This window comes from Tenrec ecaudatus, chromosome 18 (assembly GCF_050624435.1).
Source record: "Tenrec ecaudatus isolate mTenEca1 chromosome 18, mTenEca1.hap1, whole genome shotgun sequence".
Lineage (NCBI taxonomy): Eukaryota > Metazoa > Chordata > Mammalia > Afrosoricida > Tenrecidae > Tenrec > Tenrec ecaudatus.
In genome coordinates, this window is record NC_134547.1 from 64,266,861 (window position 1) to 64,288,577 (window position 21,717).

At 47.3% G+C, this 21,717-nt stretch overlaps 1 protein-coding gene across 1 annotated transcript in view; it reads right to left on the reverse strand.

Moving 5' to 3' along the window:
• Positions 1-18,598, reverse strand: part of PDPR (pyruvate dehydrogenase phosphatase regulatory subunit) — a 38,516-nt gene extending 19,918 nt beyond the window's left edge. The window contains exons 1-5 of the mRNA XM_075537743.1: positions 18,441-18,598; positions 11,104-11,392; positions 5,901-6,034; positions 635-716; positions 378-541 (exon numbers count right to left, since the gene is read on the reverse strand). Coding sequence (XP_075393858.1) covers positions 378-541; positions 635-716; positions 5,901-6,034; positions 11,104-11,327 — 604 coding nt within the window. The 5' untranslated portion in view covers positions 11,328-11,392; positions 18,441-18,598. The remainder of the gene's footprint in view (positions 1-377; positions 542-634; positions 717-5,900; positions 6,035-11,103; positions 11,393-18,440) is intronic.
• Positions 18,599-21,717: the final 3,119 nt, after the last annotated feature.

Below are 21,717 nucleotides of genomic sequence, written 5' to 3' on the forward strand. Positions count from 1 at the left end.
GCTGTAACAATTGGACCTGGATACGCTCCCCCTCCCTTACTTAGCTCAATGCTGGGGCATGGTTTCAGCTGTGCGCCCAGAGCCTCAGGCACGTTCAAACCTGGAGCCCTGCAGGCTCCATGGAGAAAGTACTCCCTAAGCCTGGAGAGCATTAATCAGCACTGAGAGAGGGTTCTTGAAACTGCAATTAAGAAAAACTGAGAGAAAATACTTATGGGAATCTCTGCCCCCAACCCATGTAAGATCTAGCGTTTAAAACTAGAAACCAGATACCCCAATGAGAATAATTTCTTCAAAGTCAAGTTGGCATCACTGCTTGTTGGGACACTTCCTTCCTTCCCCACCTTAAAAAAGCAAGCCCTAAGCCCCCCGCTTACTGTTTTGGGAGGCAGCACTTGCCAAGGCAAGAGCCACATCAGAAGAGGACATGATGGCATCCTCAGGGACATGCAAGGCTCCCACTAGGTCATGCACATTGAGGAGGGGGTGAAGTTCAGCCACTTGCTTGGAGGTGATGATCTCAGACGGGATGCCCATAACACTGCCACAGAACACAAAGGGACAAAGACATTCGCTGGCCCTTCTCGGTCAGTTCAACAGCAAATTCAGGACAAGCTTCTAGCCGCATACATACTTCAGCCTAGAGTTGATGCGCTTCAGGGAGATCAGCCGGTCTTGGGTTTGGGCCAGAGAGATGGAGCCCGTCCTCACGTAACCTGTCAGAACAATCAGAATGAGTCCTCAGAGCGGAGGGATGGAAAGCACAGCCAAACAGTAGACAGGTCTAAGTGGGGAACAACAACAGGGAGGCAGGCATGCCTTAGACCAGCAGTTCTCAACATGTGGGTCGAGACTCCTTTGGGGATTGAACAACCCTTTCACAGGGGTTACCTGATTCATAACAGTAGCAAAATTACAGTTATGAAGTAGCAATGAAAATAATTTTATGTTGGGGGGCCCACAACATGAGGAACTGTATTAAAGGGCTGTGACATTAGGAAAGTTGAGAACCACTGCCTTAGACTAACCAAGTATTTGGGATCAAAAGGGCAGCATTTCTGTAAGGACAAAGTAGAGATGGCAAGGCGGCTTCGGAAAGGAGGAAGAATGGAGACTGAAATAAAGGGAGAAAGGAGAAAATGGGATGAGCGATGTCACATGGTAGGGACTGCAATCAACGAGATGAAAAAAATGTGAATGATTCGTTGAATGGAAAGCTGATCTGCTCTGTAAGCCATCACCTAATTCACAATAAAAGGTTAGGAAAATAAATACTAACAAGAAATAGGATAACTGAAATTTTAAAATTTCTCTTGAAATCTTCATATAAAAATATGCCCTTTACTGGCATGACATGGGTTGGATAAATGAAATTTTAGAGTAAGGTGATCCTGGCACATAATTCTGTGGGCCAATCACACCCTGAATTTTAACTCAAAAATGACAAAAAAAGCTCAGCAGCTATTTTCTACTTCACAAAAAAAGATTACCTACAGGAGAATGTTAGATTCAGGTCACACATTTCTGGCAGGAACAGCTCACAGGGGATGATGGTTCCTTCTGAATACGTGATGACAGATTGTCCCATCAGTGGTGACAGTCACTGGGTTACGGTTGTGTCTGCCAGAGCTCTCCAATGCAAAGGTGCTATGTTCCTATTGTAATTGATAGGTAATCTGTGGACGGAGAGCGGCAATGTGTCTGTATCTGTACAGTAGGTCACGTCACGACTGCGCAGGAGAGTCTCTGGATGGGAGAGACCACTAAGCACACAACTGCCAGCTAAAAGGCTGGTGGCTGAGACGCACCCAGAGCGGCTCTGGAAGAACAGCCTGGCAAAACACTTCCGAAAGGTCAGTTGAGATCTGATGGAACACAGTTCTACCCTGACAGACATGGGGTTTCCTTAAGTTAGAACTGATCTGACAATAGCTGCACCGTTTCAAACCACGTTCCTCCAAGACACAACTACATACTATCAAAGCTCAACAAATCACCCAGTAACAAGCTCAAAACCCTACTCTCGTCCTACAGAGCTTGTCAAGTTTAAGCGAGAGTAATTTGCATGGCTACAGGTTGGTTCAGAGCCATGAAATAGATTAAAAAACAAACCCACAACTGTTCATTGTGCATTGAGTGAAGGGTTATAAGCAGATTAGTTTTAAAGCTCCCTGGATAATTTTTTGGGGGCGGGGGCCATGTGTGTGTGGTATAATTCCAAACTCAGAAAAATTGGAAGACTAGACAAATCACTCTAGATACCCTCTACCCAGATTCAGCCGTTGCTTATATTTATCACCATTCATATTCTCTCTAGTCACACCTACAGACACTCAACCACTCACCCACACACACCGTTTGAAAAGGAGACACTGTGCCCATATCCCTACATACTTCAGTGTGCATTTCCCAAGAACAAAACCATCTCAAATCAAAAGCAGAAAATTTAATCTCGACACACTACTAGCTAACCTACTCATATCATCAATTGTCCTAACGGGTATCTTTCTATTTTTGTGTTGACCTCGAGTTCTACAAGGCATTCAGTCATCCCTGAAACAACTGCACAACCTTTCTTTGCCTTTTTGACCTTGACATTTTTAAGGAGCATAGTACTTATAAGTACTGTGCAGAATGTCTTCATGTCCTTCAAGTCTGATGCTTCCTCATGATTAGACTCAGGTTACACATTTTTGGCAGGAATAGCCCCCAGGGGATGATGTTTCTGTCTCGCTGCATCATGAAGACAGGTTGTCCCACTAGTGCTGACAGTAACTGGGGTAAGGTGTGTCTGCCAAGATATCCCCAGTGGAGAAGTTAATTGTAGTAAGTAATTGTAGGCAAAAGATTTCAACTATTTCAATATCCTGTTTCCTCTTCAAACTTCACCGAGTTAGAACATCTCTCTTGGTGACTCTTACCTGAAATCATAATTACTATGAATGACGGCTGAAGGTAGTTTCCTAATTCCACCAGCTCTAACACCTATGTTGGCATTCCACGGCCCCTCTTTCCTCACACATTTATATTCGACACGATTGGCCATAATCCATCACTCTCCTTTGTTGACTTCTCAGCTGGGAAGATCTGGTCAGTGGGCGTGCCTCCTAGGCTCCGGTGTTCTCTTGATGTGCTCGCCCTTCTTGAGTCCATTCCCTGACTTTCAAGCAGAGGACGATGTTTCGGGGTTCACTCATCTGTCCTTTCCCAGCGCCAGCCAGAAATGAGCCATTTCTTACAGAAGCTCGGAAGAGCTTCTTTTAGGTGAGAATGCCCTTCGACACTAACATGGGAGGATGAGGGGGGCATTGCCCTGCCACCTTACTAAAACACCGTGATTTCACGCTTCCCCTTTCAACCCAAGGCCAGAGTTCATTCTAGGGACTCCTTCAAACTTTTGGCTGAAAATGTAGACACTCCCTGAAAATGCAGGGCCATGCCTCACAAACCACAAAGAGAAGTCAGGCCAAATAAAGTCTCGGAGCATGCATGACCTGGAAAGAACTAAAGCAAAGCTAACGTACCTTTTGGAAAGGAAGTCTGTAACCCTGATTCCTCTGGAGCCTACCAGCATAGTGCTACAGGAGTCAGCGAAGCACTTGTTATTACCCTTTGGGCCACGTGAGAGTGGTCCACCTCTGGGCATATCGTATGGACTCTCCTCTACCTCAGTCCCTGGACAAGTACAGAGCCAGGAAGCTTGTTGCCATCAAATTAAATTAAATTGAGTCACAGGCACTGTTTCCCCTCTGTGCTGCATGGAGCAGGATAGGTACAGCAGGCACCGCTTTTACAATATTCCATGGGTGAGCACGAGTCTCTCAAAAGGGAGCCTAGCTAAGTCCAGTGGCACGTTGAGGTTCCTACAGAGCACAAGCAAGGTGTCACTACCCTAAAAGATTTGTCTCCCAGATCTGACTTGCTCTCAGATGAGCAGACACTTTGCGGGAATGAGTGACTGGGTTTGGGGGCTCAGGATCATAGTCTCTGGGGACATTAAGGTCAACTGGTCTAACAGTGCACAAGATACTATTCTACTCTTATTTTGGTGATAACTGGGGTCTTTCTTTTAAAAAAAATTTTTTTTTAACTGGGGTCTTTCTTAAGAGCTCATAAATAGCCATCTAAGGAGCAAACATTGGTCCCCTCGCTGTCTGGGGGAAAGGAGAGTGATGGACTAATGGGCTATGTAAACTCTTCTCCACAAGCCCGAGACCAGAAGCACTAGATGGTGCCCAGCTTTCATTATTGACTGTTCTGAATTGGAATATATTAGAGGATCCTGGATAGAGTGGGAGAAAATGTGGAACAGAACTCAAAATGATAAGAGAGCAGGCTGACTGATCCAATAGAGACTTATGGGACTCCCCAAGACCATGGCCCTTAGTTAACCTGCAGGTCTGGAATGGAACTCACTCCATGTTAAAAGCCACTTCAGATCAAAAGGGCACCATTTACCCATGGACAAAGGGTAAGGAAAGAAGACATTGGGAGGAAGTGGGTAACGTGGTACACTGAGGGGACTGCAACGGATAAGCTGAAACAAAATGTGTATGAATTGTCACATAGAAAACTGATGACCCGCTATGTCCGCTTTCATGTAAATCACAATAAAAAGTTAAACAAGCAAGACGGCTTTTCTCCTTCTAGTCTCCAGCAAAACACAAACCAAGCACTCTTCCTCCTTGCCTGCAGTTTCCTCTGGCATCTCCCCTTTCCACCTCCATGTCTACATAAAGTTCTAGTTACAAGAGCGCTGTAACATGGAGATGTGGTATAAAACCTTATTTTACGATCACATTTTAAACAATTAAAATCTCATCTTTGTTACAATTTTTCCAGTGTCAAAGAATCCCCAAGCTGGCCGGCCAAAGACTATAAACTGTGTTTGCATGAAGACACGCAGCAGTGTCAGCTTAGTTCATACGACGAAAGGGCTACCATCCTTTCTCACGGTTAGTTGCCAATGATTTGCTATTTCAATTCGGCACGGCCTTCATATGTAAGCAAGTGCCCTGCATTTCATCACTGGGCCTTGCTACCCCTCTTAAAAGTCCGTGTGAGATCGGACTCAATTCTGGGCGGTCAGCTCTTCTTCTGAGACTCCAGGCAAATCTACCCCTTTGCAATTGACTTGAGAGAAGCACTTTCTACTTGTTATTGTATGAGGTCAGGGTATAGATCAGGATTCCTGTTCTTGGAACATTTATTTTCAGCTTTGCCCAATACTATCTGGTTTACAATGCTCTGTGTCCTTTCCCTCCCAATTACACAGACCAGGAGAAAAACACATTTATGTCCTACACCCAGAAATATGCTTAAAAAATAAAAGAAATATGCTTAACAGCAATTGGTAGTTTCAATTGCCAGGCACCTGACAGTTTGCCCCTCTTCTTTGCTTAGGACAGTGGTTCTCAACCTTCCTAAGGCCGCCCACCCCCAACCATAACATTATTTTCGTTGTCACTTCATCACTGCAATTTTGCTACTGTTATGATTCGGGCGACCCCTGTGAAAGGGTCGTTCGACCCCGAAAGGGGTTGCAACCCACAGGTTGAGAATTGCTGACGTAGGCAGTAAGAACTGTCACTTACTATATTCAAATGAGTGAAATGTATAGGGAATGGCCCTGGGATACTTTCTCATCATTAAAGAATGGAATGGCATGATCAGAAATGGTCATGAATATTGCTTAAATCCCTTCAATTTATAGACAGGGGAACTGACGACCCCTCAACAAGCTAAATGACTGGCTAAGGGCACACCCAAGCTAGTGGTAGAGACCAGGCTAACACCTAATCTTAATCACCAAACCAACAGGCAGGCTTGGTGCAAGGCCAAATAAAGTGCCGATTCTAAGTCTGGAGAGCCAGCATCAGCTCCTGGCAGATCATGCTTACCTGTCTGGATTCCTGTTTCTTGCTCTAACTGCTGGTAGAGTTTGTTTGAATAGTCTGCCATCTTCTGCTCAATGGTCAAGTGCTTCGCAGTGCTCAGGATGCCAGCACAGAACCTCGTAGAGCCAGCGGCCAGCCTAGAAGAGATGGAATGGGGCAGTGTGGACCATACCAGGCAACACTGTCAAGAGGGGTGATACCACACGGTGAGCAGTTCAGAACCACCCACCAGCCACTCTGGAAGAGGAGGCTTTCTACTTCCAAAAAGACTTAGTCTTGGGAACCCACAGGGGCAGTTCTTAGAAGGTTTTACAAACAGCCTTAAGAGTTAGAATCAATTCAGCGGCCATGGGTTATATAATTTCTACAGAGTGTTTCAATAGAAATTTATCATTACTAAAATAATCACTTGTAGTTAGTTACAACAATAGAAATATTCTTCGTAAGCCCACTTGACATATGTCGACAGACTCGTAAGGCTAGAACCCTATCCTAACTTATTTTATGAACCTTCTGATGTGCCCCGAGCTGTCACCATTGCTCCGTTACAGTGATGCTTCAAATCACAGCGGTACATCTGCAAGGGCTAGAAGCACACTGTTGGTTTTGGTGCTGCTTATGTCACTGATGGGTCAAATTTTCTAGTGTTTCAGCTAGTGTACAGTGATAAGTAATATTTGTGACTGTATTATTAATAACTTTTTAAAGAATGAAGTTGTAAGGAGAAGGAGAAAAATTTTAAAACTTTCTGCTCAGTTACTAATGTTGTAACTAATGTTAATTCAGCATTAGAAAAAGTTCCTAAAAACAATTTTGTTGGTACTCATGTAATTTGAGAAATATTGCATCTAAGTAATTTACAAATATATGTATCAGAGATTATTTGTGATTGAAATGGATTAACAAATATGACTAAGGATTCTTTCTGGTCTAGTTTGGGAGGAAGTACAGGGGCCATGTGACACCGATCTTGATAAGATTACTGTATACCAAACACTGTGAGAGAGATTCACATATCTGTGGAAGGCAACAAATATAAGGCTCTTCATTATGTAGATTATAATTAATAAAATATCAACACACAAAATATATGTAAAAGATACAGTCTCAACTCTGAATCATGTAAATGTATTATCTATTAAAAAAATAAATGCAGACTAAGGGAAAGATGGAGGTGGGGATAGGTAGGGGGAACTGGTCACAATGATCACCCCGGGGGACGAACAACACAAACATGGGTGAAGGGAGACAGTGGTCAGGGTAAGATATTAAAACAGTAATAATTTATAATTCATCAAGGGGTCATGAGGGTTAGAGAGGAGGAAGGGAGGGAAAAAAGAGGAACTGATACCAAGGGCTCAAATAGAAAGTAAATGTTTAGAAAATGATGATGGCAACATATGTACAAAAACGCTTGAGACAACTGATGAATGGAATGTTGTAAGAGCTAGAAGAGCACCCAATAGTTATTTTTTTAATGTAAATGCAATTTAAAAATTTACATGTTCTCCAAGTTGTTGCTGACAACAGAGGAACAAAAATGCTCAGAAACACTGAGGCCCAAAGACCCAGCTGTGCACAGAGGCAGCCAGCCTTCAAAAGCAGGTCATTTCCCAGATCATTTAGCACTAAGCAGATAGTCACCTTTGTCAGCATCCGGACACTCCAATTACCGGTACCTGTGTTGACTCTGTTGTCTATTTCCTGTACTCAGTGTCTCAGTGTCAGCTCCCTAAAGATGGAGGCTTTCCTATCATCTCTGTTCCTCACCACTGCCACTGACAGATGGCGGTCAGGCTCTGGGGATGGGTGTCTCTGTGGGTACCTATGACACTGAGCTCTGAGCACAGTGCATCCACTGCTAGGATCTCACAGATCCTAGGAAGCATCGTAAAACAAACAAGGTTCAAATCCACCAGCACTCAGCAGGCTTCTGCTTCCATAAAAATTTAGTCTTGGAAACCCTTTGGGGGCAGTTCTATTCTGTTTTCTACGGTCACTAGCTTTACCAGATAATTGTTAAAAACTCCCCAAGTGATTCTTACAAGCAGCCAGAAATCACTAATCTATGAGAGAGCCAAGAATGGGGCCAAGAAGAGGAACAGAAATCTCTAAATGTTAAATTATATACCCCCTAAACAAGAAGGAGCTTTGAAGGAAACAAACAAAAACCTGCGATTCCTATTTCTGCTCTCAATTTAAACACTTGTTGTAAAAAGAAAACTATGAAAAAGGAAGCAGAGAAAGTGAGCAGAGGACAGGCACTGCTGGTAAGTAAAGAATGACCTTCCCACTGAGCTCACACGCTGAAGAAAAGACACCTAAACCGATGAGGGCATTTAGCTCTCCGGGCTGTGTTCTGCTAGGCTACACTCAACCATGGGAAGTCCTCACATCCACCGTATTTAAAATGTCTTAGACCAGTGGTTCTCAACCTTCCTCATGCTGCCACCTTGTAATACAATTCCTCATGTGGTGACCCCCAACCATAACATTATTTCCGTTGCTATTTCATCAGTGTCATTTTGCTCCTGTTATGAATTGGGCGACCCCTGTGAAAGGGTCACTCAACCCACAGGTTGAGAACAGCTGACCCACTGCTGTGGACTGCGATGTACATAAGGGCAAGTGGCTTTGCATCCTGTCCTTAACCTGGGCCTCCACATTTGTAGGACAGAAATAACACCCATTATAAGGCTGTAATACATATCTTCCCATTCATGATAAATTGGTTTGGAGAAAACGAGGCACAAGTGAGATCATTTAAAAGTTAAGTATGGGCATCTTGCACACGGAAACAGTAACAAAACCAAGCATCTTAGTGGCCAGGTCTTTGGGGGTACACTTCAGCTTCAGTTAGGACTTGATGCCTGTGCAGCGACAGACTTAAGCTCCTACCATGGAAACTGCGAAGCTGGACACAAGGAATGAAATGGCTATTTGTAAGATTTGGCCATAGGACAGTGTGAAAAAACATAGATGATGACTTCCATTTTCTCTTTAAAAATATATATATTTAATTTTGTTAAAACCATTTTATGGGGGCACATACAACTCTTATCACAATCCACACATACATCAATTGTGTAAAGCACATTTGTACATTAGTTACCCTCATTCTCAAAACATTTGCTCCCCTTTACGTAAGCCCCTGGCATCAGCTCATTTTTCTCCCTCCTTCCCAGCCCCCCTCCCCCTCATAGACCCTTGATAATTCATAAATTATTATTTTGTCATATCTTACACTGTCTGACATCTCCCTTCACCCACTTTTATGTTGTCTGTCCCCCAGGGAGGAGGTTACACGTAGATCCTTGAAATCGGTTCCCCCTTTCCACCCCGTCCTCCCTCTACCCTCTCAGTATCGCCACTCTCAGAACTAGTCCTGAGGGGTTCATCTGTCTGGGATTCCCTGTGTTTCCAGTTCCTATCTGTACCAGTGTACATCCTCTGGTCTAGCCAGATTTGTAAGGTAGAAATGGGATCTTGATAGTGGGTGGAGAGGAAGAATTTAGGAACTAGAGGAAAGTTGTATGTTTCATTGCTGCTACACTATATCCCAACTGGCTCGTCTCCTCCCCGAGACCCTTCTGTGAGGGGATATCCAGTTGCCTACAGATGGGCTTTGGGTCTCCACTCCGCACTCCCCCTTATTTACAGTGACATGATTTTTTGTTCTTTGATGCCTGATAGTTCATCCCTTGGACACCTCGTGATCACACAGGCTGGAGTGCTTCTTCCATGTGGGCTTTGTTGCTTCTCTGCTAGATGGCCACTTGTTTACCTTCAAGCCTTTAAGACCCCAGACGTTGTATGTTTTGGTAGCTGGAAACCATCAGTTTTCTTCATCACATTTGCTTATGCACCCATTTGTCTTCAGCGATAGTATTGGAGAAGTGAGCACACAATGACATGATTTTTGTTCTTTGATACCTGATACCTCATCCCTTTGGCACCTCGTAATCACAGAGGCTGGTGTGCTTCTACCACGTGGGCTTTGTTGCTTCTGAGCTAGACGGTCGCTTGAAGCCTTTAAGACCCCAGATACTATATCTTTGATAGCCAAGTGACTTACATATTTCTCATAGCTTTTCATTGGATGCATCTTCCACACCACGGCTTGGGGACGTGATAACCAAGCAAATAAGACAAACCAAATTGGAGCTGAGAATTGCAAGAGAAGCTGAAGCTTATTAAGCAAGGTACCTGAGGAGGGAGGGAGCCACAAAACCTGCCTGAGGGGTGGTTCTCCTGAACCTTCGGCCATGTCACAAGCGGTGCACATGCAGCGCCAGACTCAAGAAGGCAGGCAGAGAGTAGCTTCTGAGGAGTGTGGAGCCAACCAATTTTCAATTTTTATTTATTTATTTTAGAAATCATTTTATTGGGGGCTTGTACAACTCTTATCATAACCCATCCATCCATCCGTTATCAGAGCTAACAGAGTTTAGACGCTGCACCGTGTGGAGGCCTGCTGGAGCCCTGGCCCAGTCCGAGTACACAGACTCGGGCTAACACCTCAAGAACTCACTGGTGCTCCCAGAACAGCCAAACTGCTGCAGCTAAGGATCTTACTAGAGGAGTAAGGGTGATGCTCTCGGGCCCGGGACGGGGGACTCTTGGCCAAAGGGACACGTGACGTGTGCTGTTCTAGAAACTCTTCTGTGAAGCTGCAATTACTCTAATACAATTTTAAAATGACTGTTTTAGTAACACTGATATGATAGTATATAGGAAAATGAAATCAACCATAGCAGACACAGCAAGAGGAAATCAACAGAAATGAGACTGCTGCACGGGTCAAGCACTAATCTATAATGTAATCTCTGTATGATTAAAAGTGAGAGATGTCGCTTCAAAGCCAACGGAGGACATCATATAGGACACTAACCAGGGTCTTGAACTACTTCTTTTGGTTCAGTAATGACTGAGAAAGGGAAACCAGAACAAGCCTGAATCTGTAATACGTGGGTGAAGGGGGATGGCAACCAATACAGAAAACATACAGGTCGACCCCGTGGCCTGGCAGGAAGGCAAGTCCCTCTGAGAAAACAGTCAGTGTGCACATCACCCAGCAACCGCATCTCTTTACAGGCACAGGTGGGAACAGCAGTGGCCTGCTCAAGGATGGTGGCTGTGGCTGGGACGGCATCACTATCACCGAAAGGAGGGGGTATGAGGGGATGCCACGTGTCTAGCTCCTTACCTGCCCTGTTCCAAGAGCACGATATCCTTCCAGCCCAGCTTGGCGAGGTGGTAGGCCACAGAGGTGCCCATAATTCCACCACCACAGATGACCACCTGCGCCTGGGCAGGCAGCGTGATGGAATGCGCCTCGGCCGCTGACGTGCTGCTTCGTGCTGAGGGCCAGTTCTGCCATCCTGGGCGGGCTTGCTGCTGGCGGACGATGGAGAGCAGCCGGTAAAGCATCCCGTCCGTCAGCGACTCGGGAGGTGCGCTCTCACATTCGGCAAGGGAGACTCCAAGAATTCACACTAGACAGAGAGAAGCGGACATATTTAATTCCACTTAACTTGGTGCCCAGGGTTACTGGTGAAAGGGAGCAACAAGGCAGAGTAATCATTTAACATCTATCTGAGGACCTACTTAGATCCAGACACGCTGCCAGGTGTCGAGAGCAGCACAGGAGCGATCTCGGCCTTTACATTTGCCTGTGCGAGTTAGTGTGTGGGGTGGGGGTGACCCATACAAAAATAAAACAGACAAGGCGAATGTCATAGAGCAACTAGGGGCATTGGTTCAATACAATGTCATCCATAGCCGTCTACAAACCAGGCTTCACACGTTAAGCTCTAATCCCCTTCCCTCCTTCGGATCTGGGTTTTATTGTTCACAATGCTTGGCTCACGCGAGCTGGTGTGCCTCTTGCACATGGATTTGGTTGGCACCTCAGCAGTTAACCACTGCTTGGAAAGCTTTGCTCTCCTGGTTTCAGTGCCACGCTTGCGCATGGCTTCCTCTCTACCTCACTGGCCACTCCTCTGTCTCTGTGACAAGTTCTCTAGTGGGGTGTCTTCTGCTGAACTGCCACGCTATCTGTCCTGATCTTACTCGTCAGCTGTTAATGGTGGGGACCCTCAGAGTCTTGTTTCCTTTGAAAGCAGGGCTGCAGATATTGTCCATCCATCTACCACATTGCAAACCTCTTCCCCAGGTTTCAAACCTGTTTATCCAACTACTGCCTGTTGTTTTCCCTGGGACTCCTAGCAGATAGCTCACGTAGCACTTCTGGGTTTGGAGAGTCTGATTCTGTGCAAACACATACCCCCGTCTTCTCCCTCTGTTGGTTGTAAGGGGCATCCCCTGTTTTGCTTGTTGGATGCTTGGTCATATTTATGCTATGTATCGGGCCCCTAAGTTTGCTCCTATTTTTTCTCTGATGAGCTTTACAGAGTTAGGTGTGCATTCAGGTCTGTGCTGCTCCTTGAGTTCATTTTGTGGATGGTGAGAGATGGCTCTTGCTTCATTTTTCTGCAGAGATCCAGCTTTGCCAGTGCCATCTGTTAAAAAAGACTGCCTTTGTGTCACTTCATTGGTTTTGGACAGCATCCTTGTATTTCTCCCTTTTCCTTTACCTTAACATTTAATGTCAAGGAAGACCGCCATTTCCACCTCCAACTGCAATTCCGTCAAGTCTTGTGGTCTTGAGCCGCTCCAGATGACAGCAGTAAGCATCCGAGCTCAGCTCCACTTCTTTGCTCATTGGTCACAAGGAACCAGACTCCTGGTGGAAAAACCTGTCTGACCATCTCATGCCTTTGCTCCACAGCCAGTTCCTTGTGGTGAATTCCCTGGATTCCACTGCCTGTCCAGCTCGGTTTCAGCTCCTTGCCCCTGCCTTGCCGTGCTGTGAGCATGCTGGTCTCCTTTCTGCCTGGACTCACAAGCCGTCCTTGTCCAGTGTCCCCCTCCATCTGAGGCACTCAGAGCTGGAGTCGCATCCCTCAGTCTATTCCAGTGGGGCCTCCTCCTTTCATGCGCTGTTAATGGAAAGCAAGATCAGGACAGATGGCGGGGCAGTTCAGCAGAGGACACCCCACTAGAGAACTTGTCACAGAGACAGAGGAGTGGCCAGTGAGGCAGAGAGGAAGCCATGCGCAAGCGTGGCATTGAAACCAGGAGAGCAAAGCTTTCCAAGCAGTGGTTAACTGCTGAGGTGCCAATCAAATCCATGTGCAAGAGGCACACCAGCTCGCGTGAGCCAAGCATTGTGAACAATAAAACCCAGATCCGAAGGAGGGAAGGGGATTAGAGCTTAACGTGTGAAACCTGGTTTGTAGACGGCTATGGATGACAAGAGAAGCCTCAAATAATTTACAGGGTCCATATACAGATTAAGCCTCAGGTGAGTCCCCTCTGACCATCATCCATGGATGTGATTAGCTTTGTTACCACACAGAGACCACTGTAAAGTCCATGATGGCAGATGTAGTTTGGTTAAAATGTATCATCTTATTAATCTCCTTTTTGACCCACTTAACAGTTGTTTCCATCAAGAGAGAGAAAGAGAGAAGGGCAAACACAGAGTTCAGGGAATGCCCTGGACAAAGACCAGGGATGTGACTAGTCTCGCCACCATTCAGAGTGCCTTGGGAAGTGGATTATTGCAGATGCAGTTAGGTTAAAATTTAACACCTTATCACTCGATCTCCCTTTTGACTCACTGTTGTTAGAAAAAAGAAAATGTTCTAAAATTTATTGTAATTATTTTTACAACGCTTCTTGATATGCTTGAACTATTGAGTTACATGATCTGTGGATTATGTGCCAATAAAACTGCAGAAAAAAAAAAGGAGTGGTCAACTGCAGACAGTGCTATGAGATCAAACAAATGTCCTCAGGACTCTAATGGCATAAGAGATCCTGGGTGACCTAGGAGAGAATGTTTTTCAGGAGGGCAGTAGGGATGACAAACAGAGCAGACCAAACTGCAGAAAATGCATGAAACGAGGGAGACGAGACAGCAAACTACATTTTGCTCTGAAGGGGATCTGAAAGATGGGGGAAAATCTAAAGACTGGGGTATGAAGCAAAGTGGTTTGTTTTATATGTAAGGGGGAGATTAGGACTATTTGACTGCCAGTGGGAATGGTCCAGACTTAGGATAGAGAGGCAAGGGTTCAGAGAAGGATGTCCCTGGGAAGGAAAGAAGAGGTGGGATGCAGAATCTCGGTGAAGTAATGCATGCCTCCCACTTCAACAGGGACTGCGCTGGAGGTTTTCAAGTACAAGAGGAGGCGCCTGTTAATCTGCTCAGGTTCATTGCTCTCGCACGGGAGAATGCAGCCAAGCACACATTTCTGTGGGACAATAAACATGACAAGCTAGAGAAAGACAAAAAGGAGAGAGGCTAGGTTCATCAAGGAAGGGTCATACAGGTAACAAGACTTAACCCTGCCTGCCACAGGTCGCTCATCAGCACACCCACAGCTAGTTCTTTCTGCATCGTATTCATGGAATCAACTTTTCTTCTTTCAGCCTTGCTCTAGAGACCCCAAGAGGTAGGGTCAGCCAGTCCCTCTTAGAAGGCCCACACCACAGAAGGGATGATAAAGCCAGGGTGTGGCATGGCAAGCATGAACCACATAGCTACCCTTTAGTTCTTTAGTATTTCCTCCCCTTGCTATTATGGTTTTTATTTGTTTTATCTCATTAATCACGTTAGGTTTACATATGTTCATTTGTATATTTAAGATGGTTCGGTACATGCAAGTCAAGATAGATAACCCATCAGAAACAGTAATAGGAGGAATGGGGAGCTTGATGGCTGTATAACCTTACTCGATGGGATCTGCGATCGAACAACAGAACTGTATGTGAATGGATATATTGGATTGTGTAAGGTACGGCAAAACAAAAAAAAAAAAAAACCCAACCAAAAACCCTATTATAGGAAGAAGAAAAAAAGGAATAAGGGTTCCTGGGAGACATGGGGGGGGGGAGGGGATAAAAGGGAGCTGCTATCAAGGAATTCAAGGAAAAGGAAAATGTTTTGAAACTGATTGTGGTTGCAATTGTACAACACTGCTTCATGTGACTTAACTATGTGACTTAACTATGACTTAACTGCTTCATGTGACTTAACTATGGAATGATAACTGTAAGAACCCCCAATAAAATGATTTTAAAAAAAGAAACAAAGAAAGAAGAGAGGTCGAAAGAAAAGCATCTTCCTTGCTTCCAAAGCATCACCAGCACTTGGTTACACTTCTAAAAGATCCTGCTCCTTTGTGGTTTAACCACCCCTCTTTCTATGTTCCAGACTACTACGTGTGATTGAAGAAAATCAGTTCTTTATTCAAGTTCTGGGGCTACCACACTGTCCCTCTCTCAACCTCCACCACCACCTCCTCACTGCCCTCATTCTAGACTGCAGGTTACCACCACTCCCTTTGCAGGAAAAAAAAAAAAAGGAAAAACAAAAAGAAAAACAACTCAGCATCCCCCTGGCAATGAAAAACATTTGCTCTATAGCCCATCATTTAAGATAAAGTGTAGGTATTTGCTTTTTCGACCTCCTGGATCATTCCAGCACCCTGCAGGGGACGCTATCACCCACACTGGCAAACCAGCCTCCTGCCTCATCGCACCCCTGACATTCCACCCTTCACCTGCTCAAAACCAGTCCTCCCCAGGTGGCTCGTTCCAATTCCCGCCTTCCTTCTTTTGAACCTAACTCCCCCAATTATCCTTCAACTTTTCTCTCCTTGTGGCTTTTTTTCACCAACATCTTAACATACTTCAGTATAAGTTCCAAATGATTTAAGAACTAAAATACTAACGCTACAACTTTCTTCAAACAGCCATCTTAACTTATAAAATCCTAAACATCAAAACGATGGTCAACATGTTTTCAAACAAAAATTTGTTACACAGTTACTTCACAACTTGTCTTTTTCACTTCAAAGGGCAGGCGCTGGGGAGCTCTGGTGGTGTAGTGGAGCACGCTGTGGTGGGCTGTGGGAATCCACCAGTCTCTCTGCAAGAAAAAGATGAGGCTCTCTGCCCCCTACAGCCTCAGAAACCGAAAGGGCAGCTCAGCTCTGTCCTGGGGGGTTGCTGTGAATTGGAACTGACCTGATGGGCTGCAGTTTGGTTTACTCATGTGATGAAAGAGTTGGTCATGTTTTCCGCTTTCCATGTTTACTCCCTCCTATTCTCTGCCGAGCCACCGGCAGTCGTCGGGCTCCCCCCTAACCCTACCTCTGACCCTCTAGTCCAGAGCGCTATGCTCTTATTTCTAGGCACCATCTCTTCTGACCTCCCAGGAGCAGTTAATAACTAACCTCGGATCATCTTTACATTCTCTTCCCAAGCTTGTTTGTGTTTTCACAACTACATCCCTAGTTAACTCTTTGTGGACCTCTCTCTGGTCTTTCTGATCACCCACGTGTCATTATTGCTTGGCACTCCATCTGAGGCCAGCTTCTCTTATGAGAGGGTGTGAGTACTACATTCTCTCTCTGAATTTCATTCTCTACCGTGACTGATGGACTAACAAACATCAACACGGAACTTCAGACCGGAATAGCTAGCTGCTAGCTCCTCTTGGATTCTGCAGGCAAGCCACCGAATGATACTGGAAGCATCAGAAGAAGATGGCATACACAGAGTCACGCTACCAAAGAGAACTGGCTGACGTTCAATCATTTCAGGAGTTCACATAGAGTCAAGAGCCAATGGTAACAAAGGAAGAAGTCCAAGCTGCACTGAACCACAAGACTCTAGGAATGGACAGACTACCAGTGGATGCAGCACAGCATCTACTTGTCTGTGCCAAGAAGCTTGGCCGACTGACTGGAAGAGACCCATGTTCGCTTCCATTTCAAAGAAAGGTGGAGCAACAGAATGTGGAAATGACTGAATAAGATTATTACTATCATATGGAAGTAAAATTATATTAAAGAAAATTTAGAAATTATTGCAGCAGTCCATTAACGAGAAACTGCCAGAAATTCAAGCTGGATTCAGAAGAGGATTCGGAAGGAAGACTATCAATGCTGAAAGTAGATGAATCTTGGCTGGAAGCAGAGACTATCAGCAAGATGTTTACCTGTGCTTTATCAACCGTGCAAAGGCATCCAATCCTGTGGATTATGGCAAACGACAGGTAACCTTGGGAAGAATGGACATTCCAGTACAGTTCATGGTACTCCTGAGAAGCCTGAACATAGATGCACAGGTGGCTGTTTGAACAGAATAAAGGTGTCTGTCTGGTTTGAAATCAGAAGAGGAGCACGTGTCAGGGCTGATGTTTCCCGTCTGTCTCCTGAGCAAACAGTCCAGAAGCAGCCCCCTATGAAGAGCACAGCATCAGGGCTGGGGGAAGACGCGTCCTTAACAACCTGAGACGTGCAGATGACACAACCCTGCTTCCAGAAAGGGAAGAGGACCTGACGCACTGGGTGACACTTCAGTACCGACTACACCTCAACATCAAGAAAACAAAAATCCTCACAACTGAACCCAAATAACATGATGGCAAACAGAGAAATGGCTTACATGGTCAAGGATTTCATTTTACCTGAATCCATGGGGCACACCCATGGGCCCAGTGGCATCAAGAAAACCAATGACATATTGCTATCTATGGCAAAAGACCTCTTTAAAACGTTGAAAAGGCAAAGCTGTCACCGAGGACTAAGGTGAGTCTGTTTTACCTCCTGTCATATGAAAGTTGGACAACGAACAAGGAATCTGAAGGATGCCTTTGAATTATGGTGTTCGAGAAGATTATTAAATATACCACGGGTTGCCAAAAGAATGAACACCTGTGTCTTGGTCAAAGTGCAGCCGGAAAGAATGCTCCTGAGAAGCGAGGACGGTGAGACTTTGTGTCAAATACTCACACATGACCAGAAAACAGACGTGTCCCTGGAGAAGAGCATCGCCGTCCAGAGAGAACGGGGGAAAGAACACTTTCAGGGGGCTCACACCTGACGCGGGTAAGGATGGCGCGGGGCCAGGCGGCGGGAACGCGGTCGGTGGCTGCTCTGAGTGGGACGGGGTCCACTGCAGAAGGACTCTTCAAGGCAACCTTGCAGGCCCGCAGCCGGCAGCGGGCGGGGTGGCGCTGGGGCAGCAATTCCACCGGCCCGGGAGGGCGGCCGGGTCGGACGGAGCGGGAGCGGGAGCGGGCGGAGCGCGGCAGGTGCCACTTCAGGGCGAGGGAGCCGACGCGAGGTCACCCGCACTGCCCCGAGCGCGCAGGCGGCACTGCGGGCACTTGACAGAGCCAGCTGGCCAGCCCCGGGCGGCCGGGCGAGGGTCCCCTTGGCCCGGACGCAACAGGCTCGGAGAAGGGTGGGCGGCCGGCCGGGCGAGCGGGGCCGTCTTGGCCTGGGCCAGCGAGCCCGGGAGCCCGAACGCACCTCGCCGAAACGACGAGGCCGGACCAGCGGAGGCGGTGACCATGGGAGCCCCCCTGGGCGAGCGCAAAGCGGAAGGGGGCCGAGGGGACGGCGGGGACACGCAGGCCCGCTTGGACGCGAGGCCGGAGCGGCCCAGCAACGGTCTCCTTACCTCGCACTCACCCCCGGGCTCCGAGCTCGGCAACGCTCCGGCGGAGGCGAGGCCCGCGCGCAGCCACAACGGTCGTCGGGCGGGGGCGGGGGCGTCGCCGGCGCCGGAAGGGGAGTGCGGGCGCCGGGATGGGGAAGGGGGCGGGGCGGATGGCCGTCAAAGTTCCGGGGAAGGCGGCGTCCGCGACCTTCCGCGCTTTACGGCCCCTCCCCCAGCCCGGGTACGGCCGCGCGGCGCGTGAGCGCGCCCGGCGTGAGCGCGGCGTGACGTCACCGCGGCGGCCCGCCCCCGGCACGTGGGCTCGGTTGGGTTCGCCGAGGCCCCCGCCCGTGGCCTGAGTCCACGCGGCGCGGCGTGGCCGCTTCACCCCTCCAGGCCGTTTCTCAGAGCCCGGGCCGCGGCGCGGCGCGGAGTTCCGTACGCGGAACCGGGCGGCCGGAGCCTCGGGAGTGGGGGGCTCTCGCCCCCCGCGGAGCCGTTGGCTGGCGCTTGTCCCTCAGAGTCCCGGCCGGGGCACGTTCCAGTCAAACGCTTCGGGACCGGCAGTTGCGCTGCAGTTGGAAGTCGCACTGGCCGGGCCTCTCAGGCGCGGGTGGCAGGTGTCTACTGCTCCGCCCGCGCGGCCCGGCTCGGCTCCCGCACCTTCGCAGCGGGCGGGAAATTCTGCACCCGCCTCCCAGTTGTTATTCCTTAGATTCAAGCCTGTCTCACCACTCAAGCTGACCTCGTGTTTCGTTGCTGGCTGCCGGGGGGCCAGCAGCATGGTGTCCCTCAGTACACAAGGCAGGACAGGCTACTTGCCCTCGGGAAGTGGTCATGCCAACCCGCCGCCTCCATCGGGTTTACATCGCTCACCAGGTGCCCCCTCCCTAGCCACCTGCTGCTTGCTATTCTGACACATAAAAGTCCGAGGCATGTGTTTAATACGATTTCATATAGTTCCTCATGTGATGGTGACCCCCCCCAACCATAACATATTCGTTGCTACTTCATAACTGTCATTTTGCTACTGTTAGGAATCATAATGTAGGTATCTGACATGGAGGATGTATTTTCGTTGTTATAAATTGGATATAATTAAAGCATAGTGATTCATCACAAAACAATATGTCATTATATATTGTGAAATATTTATTTCTAATGACAAATGAAATTTTGTCTCGAAGCATGGTGTAGCATGGGTAACAGTCTTCAGCCGGGCACTCGAATGTGGGCCTATCTGCATGTGGGCGGGCCCGCCTGGAGATAGAGGAGCGGTGCCTTTGGTTCCTAACACCATTGGAAATAAGTGTTTTCTGATGGTCTTAGGTGACCCCTCTGAAAGGGTCGCTTGACCCCCAGGTTGAGAACCGCTACTTTAACAGATCTGAAGCATAACCTCGAGGAAGCTTTTCCTGATGCCCCGATGTGGCAGTTAAGGAAGACAGGGAGAAAATCTGTTTCCTTCATACCCTTTCCTGACTCCTGAATTTAGGAAGGGGATGTCCCAGTGGCAGCTCCAGTGGGGCACCAGGATTTGGGCAGTGAAAAGTCAGATTCCCACTTTCCTCTCCACATCAGCTACGCGCCAGCCCTCTGGCTGGCTTTTGCTCTGCCTTTTCATCTCAGATGTTTCCTAAAGGGTAGGGGGTGGTGGGGAGAGGAGGAGAGGAGGGAGAACTGATTTCAATGATGGACACATAACCACACCCCCATCCTCCAGGGGGATGAACAACAGAAACCTATGGGAAGGGAGACAGCAATCAGTGTAAGATCTGAAAATAATAATTTATCATTTATCAAGGGGTCATGAGAGGGGGGAGGGAAAGAGGAGCTGATAACGGGGGTCAGGGTGGGGCTCAATAGAAAGTAAAAGTAGAAAAGAATGACAGCAACATATGTACAAATAGGCTTGACACAATTGATGTATGGATTGTTAGGATGATCTTTTAAAAAGTTGTAAAATGATCTTTTAATTAAAACAATGTTTCATAAATGTCTGGTTCCACACTTCACCCAAGGTGTGCAGTCTCTTTGGAGAGCCAGACCATGTTTTCCTCTTCTAGGCAGGTTGATGGGATTTTTGTCTCCCAGTTGCCCAGCTGGTCAGGAGCTAAAAGGAGCAAGAGAAGCAGATGGGATACAGCTCCAGAGCCCGCAGCCAGGAAAAAGATTGAGAGGTTCTAGAGCAGCGGTTCTCAACCTGTGGTCCAAGACCCCTTTGGGGGATGAATGACCCTTTAGGGACCACCTAAGACCATATTTCTGATGGTCTTAGGAACCAAGACACTGATCCTCTATCCCTCTCCAAGCGGGTCCACCCACGTACGGGGGTCACCACAACATGAGGAACTGTATGAAAGGGTCACGGCATTAGGAAGGTTGAGAACCACTGCTGTAGAGTCTAGAGGGTGACATAGCAGGGACTTGCCAGCCAGCTTTGGCAACTATGGGCTATTAGCTAATCATCCAACCCAGTGAAGGGCAGGGGTCATGATAGTGGGGTGGTGGGAAGGAAGCAGGAAAGAACTGAAGCGGTGTGTTTCCTTGGTGCTACACTGCACCCTGGCTAGCTCGTCCTTTCCTTGTGACTCTCCTGTGAGTGGATGTCCAATTGTCTACAGATGGGCTTTGGGTTTCCATTCTGACCTGCTTTGTTCACATTGAAACGGGATACCTGATCTCATGGACACCTCGTGATCACACGGGTCGGTGTGCTGCTTCCATGTGGGCTTGTTTGCTTCCCTGCTAGATGGCCACTTGTTTAATTTCAAGCCTTGAAGACCCCAATGCTATGTCTTATAAAAACTGTGCACCATCAGCTTTCTTCACCACGTTAACTTATGCACCCGGTTTGTCTTCAGCGAATGTGTCCAGAAGGTGAGCGTCACAGAATGCCAGTCTATTAGAACAAAGTGTTTTTGGATTAAGACCCACTGTCTGTCTGCTACCTTCATACTTAACCTATAAATATATGTACATATGTACTTGCCTATGTTTATACTGCTATAAATGTCTTTTACCTCACTGTTCTTTCCTCTTACTTTCATCCTCTCACTGTCATGTTCGACCTTCTTTCAGATCTCAGTAACTCCTGTCGGCTACATTGCACTTGATCCAATCCCACCAGGCATGCTATGCCCTCCTTGCCATCGATTTTAGATCTCTTGTTGTTCCCTTGTCCCTGGGTTTGTTGGCTCCCCCTTCCCTTTCTCCCACTTCCTCCTCTCCCCGGAGCCCCTGGAACCATCGGTCTCCTCAGGATTGTTTATTCTGCTTATCTTACATGGACATGAAA